This window comes from Volvox carteri (genome assembly GCF_000143455.1).
Source record: "Volvox carteri f. nagariensis unplaced genomic scaffold VOLCAscaffold_58, whole genome shotgun sequence".
NCBI lineage: Eukaryota > Viridiplantae > Chlorophyta > Chlorophyceae > Chlamydomonadales > Volvocaceae > Volvox > Volvox carteri.
The window spans coordinates 180285-187122 of record NW_003307601.1 but is presented as its reverse complement, the minus strand read 5'-3'; the positions used below and the strand labels follow the sequence as shown (position 1 = coordinate 187122).

Below are 6838 nucleotides of genomic sequence, written 5' to 3'. Positions count from 1 at the left end.
CATTTGGATGGCGGACGACTAACAGTAGTCGCTATAGCCGCCGGCGCCCATGCACTTCCGCAACAGTGCGGCACTTGAAGGGCGGACGACTAACGGTAGTCGCTTTAGCCGCCGACGCCCATGGACTTCCGCAACAGTGCGGCATTAAGGTGGCGGACGACTAACAGTAGTCGCTTTAGCCGCCACAGCTAGCAGTAGCCGCAAGTAAACTAATATCAGTATTAGTTAAACCTGTAATCACCGCCAACGGAATTGATGGGTGTTAGTTAGTAATAGTGAAGTTCGGTGGACGAGATAACCACCGACAGTTAGGATTCGGAGCCCAAACCGTTGCAGAAAACCTTTACAGGATACAACAAGAATCCGCCGCTGACACTTCTCCGCAGCGCACAGACGCGCCCATGGGCCTCGCGGCGCATCCTCTCTTGGCATAACACCATAAATGGATTTTCTTTATTTATTATTCAGAACTACAGGACAACGAAGGAACATATCAGAGGTTCTTATAGATCTCGAAATCCACAATTACAGAGATCAGCGCCGAAGACCCAACAATCCGACCCAGGCAGCCTTCACCACAACCACCACCATCATCGTCATCATCATTATCACGGGGCACCCCGGGGGGCCGGGGGGCAGGCGGGGCGGGCGGCCCCCACCGCCGGCGCCCGTGCCCCCGGCCCGGGCCACCCGTGCCTGGCGGGCCCCCGGCCGCCGTGGGCCCCGCGGGGGTGGGCGGGGGGGCCGGGCCGCCGGCCCCGGGGCCGTGCAGGCCCCCGGCATGCCCCAGGCCCGGGGGCCGGCCGGCGCCCCCGCGCGCCCAGCGGGCCCGGCGCCGGCCAGGGCCCCGCGGGAGGCTGTACGGTAATCGTTACTACGACGACGACTACGAGTCAACAGACAGAGGGGAGCGGCCCAGGATGATGCCCATGTCGGCGGCAGACGTGGGAGTGGCGGGCAATGAAGTGACGGGGTGTTTTCGTGTCTGTGTTACTGGACCCTTCCTTACACATGTCACACACCTCTGTGTAGGCACTCTGCGAAAGCTGCCAAGGGAATCCGCCATCCATCGCGAGACGGGGTACGTCAGTACTGCTGTACAACGTACGGCACCCGCAAACACATCCCCACAGCCGCACCACATAGCAGACCAAGATCGTTACTCATTCTTGAGTGCAGCACGGGGCCTGTTGTCTAGCTAAGAACCTTACAAAGCCCCAGTTCAGTTTAGAGCCGAAAAACGATTACCATCCAACGCTTACGGCTATTTATGCTGCCAAAAAGGTCCTCTACGGTATGGTGACCAAAACCAGCTCAGCATGTCGTGAACCGTTGATGTTTGTGCCAATTGAAGGCAAGCGAGTGCAGCGGTTGTCTGTTCAGTGCGGGAAGTGGCTGAGTGCGACGCCAACTATCGGTGGGTTGGTAGCTGTCGGTTGATATTTTGGATCCGATTGTCGTACAGGCCGCATTGTGGCCTTGGGGCGCGCGCTTCCTGTCGGAAGCGCTTCTTGTGGTAGGATTCACGCAGGGTGAGCGCTGCAGTAACACGCCTACAGCCCGGGCTAAGCTGACACGGTTACTGGCCCTGCGGCCTGACCTTGCTGGCGAGGCCGCGCTCTCTAGGTTCCCTGTTCCGGGACGATGCGCGGGCAGTCCGCTGGCAGTGGCGGCTGCGCACCGAAGCTCCTCCTAGGCCTAGCTGATAGTCGGCCGGCTGATCAGGCCGGCCGGGCTGTGTAATGAGCAAGCATAACATTGGCTATGTGGGCCGCCCCCATGGCAATGTGGAGGCCGTGCGTTCCATCCATCGGTAGACGCAATGCACTGTTACGAACCCCACCCCACCCAAGCAATCATGCCATCACATGCACATGACAAGCATCCCGGGATGGTCACACGAACGCGGCGCTGCTCAGAATAAGGCGTCAGGCAGCGCCATGTACCCAGGCATGCTAACAAAATATCGTACATGTTCTAAAGACGCACCTGCACAAGATCGTCCAAATGGAAAGTCGGCGCTCACCAAGAGGGGAGACACTGCAAAACCCGATCAACTACCACTGATTACGTCAGGCCGTGCGTGATGCACCCAAAGCCAACTTGCTTGCTAGTGTTGGGCTTGGCCTTGAACAAAGTCCAGACGGAATGTACACAAAGTTGGCCCTAACGAAAGCACACCTCGGGAGGGAAACAATTGGGCCTAGATACGTATGGCAGCCAAGCATACGGGAATCGAAGCAATTCAACCACAACCAGATTGGCGTCCTTGAATTTTGTGACACGCAGGTCACATGGGGCAATGACGAGATGGTTGCCAAACGGCCCACCTATCCCGGGGCAGGCACGCAAACCGGGTCATTATCAAGATGAACAAGCACCAGCAGCCACCCGCATCAAGCCAAGACCAAGGACAACGCCGGCACCGGCCCCGTGGGACAAGCAGGTGGCGAGTCGAAAGTGTGGGGGCCGCAGCAGCGCACCTCCCAGTTTGAGAAGAGCTGTCGTACGGTACAGCGGGTGGGTGGGTCCTGAGCGGTCCAGAGATATCATCGTAGGGTCTGGCAACAATTTCCCAGGTACTCGCATACCCTCACACAAATCCTTACCACCTCTCTTCTCCAGCCTCCTTGCCCCTTAACAAACTAAATCTGAATCATCAACTCACTTGACAGCCATGTCCCACATCCTTCAAGTGCGAGCTACTCTTTCTTACTACCCCTACCACAGCGTGGCGTAATTAATCGATAGTGGAGTCACTGGTGGCAAGGCACCCGGGCCTACCACGACTTGCCACTAGACACTACACTTGTGCCGCCCAGTGCAATGTCCGATTGCGTCCAGGTGTTCGGCCGATCTCATTCTGTCACTCCCCGCCACGCATAAGCCTAGATTGATCTGAACCTTGTCATGTTATGTTCCTCTCCACATGATAACACAGGAAAGCTCACAACTCGGGCCGCCTGGCTGTTCTCAAAGACAAAACTTCTTCACCAGCCGCGGAGCTCAACAGTCCCTACAGTTGATACGAAACTCTCCAAGCATGTGCGGATTCCACCAACACCAAGGCAGCCGCCGAGACGGGTGAGGATGGCTGGCGCTTTACTCTCAGCAGCGATACGCATAAACACGACGGTGCAGTTCACTTTTAACTTGAATGCAGAGGCTCCAGGAGTGCTGGTCGACATGAGCTTCCTCAGGTCATTAGGGTGCAAGCACCAGGACACCACGGCTTGAGCGTCTTCGGATGTGGCTGGTACAGAAGGGCGGGGCCCCTCGCCATACGGTCGCACACCACAAAAGAACATCTTGTCGAATTCAGGGTTCCTCGAAACCTGGCATGCTGGCAGAGGGTTCGCACGATCTGCTGACCCTGCAGGCCGGTTCCAGCAGGCGCTTGGGTTGCTCACATTGTAGATAAACGGTGTGTGGTCCGACTGCTGCTTCCACATGCTGAGCTGCCACTCCCAGCCCACACCGAGTTCATAACCGCGGCCACCAATAATGCGCTTGTGGAATCCGTGATCTCGCCACGTCGTCGTGAGGGACGTCGAGGTCTGAGTGGCACCTGACCACTCTGCGGCCCCTGAGGCACCAGCTGCACTCCCCTGCAGGCTGGCCTTAAGGGTAGTCGCCTTGTTGTGGCCCAGCACGACGCTGTAAGTCTGCGAAGGTTGCACACCTGGATAGATCCTCTCGGGTGATTGCAACGAAGTAAAGCCTTCCGGTTGCAGGCTTAGGATGGCGCTGGACGGATAGAACCCCTGCACCACAAACATATATAATGATAAGTTGCTGGTTGTGTACGCCCACGCCCACGTGCGCAAGTAGGACGTCGCGGCAAGGCGCAAACGGGCAGCCGGGGTGGGACTCGCACCGAGACCCACCCTGGAGCATGTGGCGGAGCTCTACGGCATACAGTTACAAGCGCCGGCATACAGTTGCAAGCGCAGTTTTACAAACTAAAATCACCAACACATAAGAAATTTACTGCACAAAGCTGCCAGGTCACAAGAGTGCACGTTCCTGATCAAAGAAATATGTGCCGTACAAATTGCTACAATATGCTCTAGGCAGGGGCATGCTCCAGGGTGGCTCTCGGTGCGAGTCCGACCCCGTCCAGCCCGTTTGCCGGCAAGGCAGCAAATGGCGTCACCTCACCAGGTATTTGTTGTCCTCGCTATACATTCTCTCCACTCCGAACTCAAAATCCTTGATTTCCACGGTCAGCATGCATTGGTCAGACCCCAGAATGGAAACGATAGGGACGACCCTCAACCTTACGAAAGGAGCACTGTCAGTGAACCTTACAGGCGGGACTGCGTTAGTCGCAGAGTAAGTCGCAGATAACTGAGAAATCAACTGAGCGTCAGGAAGCTTGAATCCACCTTCCCCCGCTGCTCTCGTAAGCATGTCGTCCACCGTCATAGGCTGGGCGGTGGACGTCATGGGCGTGATGCCGCCGGACTTCACATCCCACGAAGTGGGATGTAGCCCTCTACAGCATGCCACCTTGGGCACTATGAAGCATATCTCTGTTGCTCGGCCATACTCGCGGCCATCCGGCACTGGCCCATCCACCTCTTTCAGTTTATCTGACAGCCCCCAATCCTCCAGCTCCTTGAGGATCCTTTCCCGATCTCCGTCATGCTGGAGCTGGAAAACGAGGACGTTAGGATAATAATTCCAATCATCTGTCAGAGCCTCGACTATAGACTCCGCCGCTAACTTTGACGATTCAGACAGCTCACACATCAAAGCTGGCGCGGACATAAAAGACAGGTTAGATATGTTGGATGCGTCGTGTGGGATGGATCACTTTCCAGCTCTGCGAAGGGCGCAACGAAGGAAGTAGGGGCTACGGCTCCGAAGGATGATTGTATTGTATTGTTGTATTGTATTGTATGCTATTGCATTGTATTGTATTATTACATGTTGTACCGGCCGTATGGCCAATAACAAACACGTGTCCCACAACGATTTACGTCAAGGGGCGTACACTTATCTCTTGTAACAGTTGGTAAACTAACTCTGTTACAATTTGGTCTCGATACCAAATTTTAACAGAGTTCGGGCCCTATAGGGTCCTGAACCCAGTGTTCGGGCCGAAACGGAAACCTGCCGAAACGGAAACCTGCCGAAACTAGTTTCGGTGATTCCGGCGAAGAGGTCCTGGTTCTGCGGAAATGCCGAAACTAGTTTCGGCCCCTTTCGGCTAGCGCCGTACGGCGGAACCTACTTTGAATGGTTTCAAAGTGTAGGCGCGTTGTGCAAGGCTGCGAAACTCTGCGAATGTTGAGTTTATCTTATCAATGTCTCAGACAACTTCCGTTGTCAGTGCAGACACAGATTCGGTCAAAAACAAGGGCGGAAGGACCGCTGATCAGACCGTTTGGGCTCATTTTGAGAAGAAAAAATATAATGCAAAATGTAAGAACTGGACTATCATCTGCAAGTACTGCCGGACCGAGTCCAAGCAAGGGCGCCTTCAGGAGATGCGCGTCCATATCGCGCAAAAGTGCGCGGGACCCGTCCCGCCTGAGGTCCGGCACGAGCTGCAGGCAGTAGTGACCAAGGGCGCCTGCAGCGCCTCGACTCGCACCTTGACACAGATTAGTAACATTATGGTGCCCCGGAGTGCCTTCGGACACACATGAGCAGGTCCCATGAGGCGCAAAGGCACATAGGGCCCACGAACAACGTTTGCATACCATGGACGTCATAAAATACAGCATTTTCAGGGTTTCGGCAGGTTCCGGCAGGTTCCGCCAGGTTTCACAGAAGGGTCCAAAAAGCGGAAACTATTTCGGCATTGGCAGTAAGGTTTCGGCCCGTACACTGCCTGAACCGTTGGTAAACTAACTCTGTTAATATCTCCTTCGGCCTGCAAATGTATAATGTAATATAGAATTATACTCTGAATTAAAGTTGTTATGGGGTCAAGGTCTAGTTCTTCACGAATTCAAAGTTTGCATGGCCATTTCGTCGCCGTGCGTGCTGAGGTCATACCGTCACCCAGGAGCGCCTGCTCTTGCGCGCACACGTCCTAATCCCAGTCTTTTATCGAAAAGAAGTTCTGGATTTGTTCCTGAGTAATTGTCAGGGCATCTGGGCTTCTGGCTGGCCTCATGCTTGGACCATCGAGCTGAACTAAGCCAAGCTAAGCAAGAAACGGTTTATATTGTGATAATATAATGCGAGTGTGAAAGGTTTGTCGCATTGCTTTCTAGGGGATGCCAGGGGCGGGTGCCTTTTGTGGCTTCCGCAGGCGTGCAGCGGGACAAGGCGGGACACGAGCACTACCGGGGCACGAGTGTCCTGCATTACTGACCCTCATCCATCGCCCGTCGTCCTTAACAGCGTGTCCTTTCATCCAAATAATTTGTTAGACCAAACGGACGACGAGCCTCGGTTTGCCGCTCGATTTGTTGTGCGTGTCCATCTCGGTTCTCTCCCCACCAAACAACCCCCACATCAATCAAAACGCGGAAATAAAGCCGTGAACCTCAAACCAAGGCCGGACCCGGACCGAGAGCGCAATGCGCGCCAACCCTGCCGCTCGGCAGCCGTTCTCTCGAGGCTCATTCATTTGCGGCGAACTGCATGAACCCATGGACCCCAAAACAAGGCAGAACCCGGACCGAGAGCGCAATGCGCGCCAACCCTGTCCCTTCTGCCGCTCCTGCAAGGCCCCGACCAATTATCTTGACTAAGCGCATCCCCCAGAGGAAGTACTCGAATTTACATAGGATATCCCGCTGCCCCGTGCCGGCCCGGGCGCCCGCAGGCCCACGCCCCGGCCCCGGGGGCCGCCCGGCCCGGGCCGGCCGCGCCCCCG

At 55.7% G+C, this 6838-nt stretch overlaps 1 protein-coding gene across 1 annotated transcript; it reads right to left on the bottom strand.

Moving 5' to 3' along the window:
- Positions 1 to 493: 493 nt before the first annotated feature.
- VOLCADRAFT_107102 (uncharacterized protein) lies at positions 494 to 4863 on the bottom strand (the record flags this gene model as incomplete). The annotated part of the gene is made up of 5 exons (XM_002956115.1): positions 4162 to 4863; positions 3373 to 3764; positions 2484 to 2501; positions 660 to 886; positions 494 to 570 (listed from the first exon to the last, which is right to left on the bottom strand). The coding sequence occupies exons 1-5, from the start codon at positions 4771 to 4773 to the stop codon at positions 494 to 496; spliced, it is 1326 nt and encodes a 441-aa protein (XP_002956161.1). The 5' UTR covers positions 4774 to 4863.
- Between the last annotated feature and the right edge of the window lie 1975 nt (positions 4864 to 6838).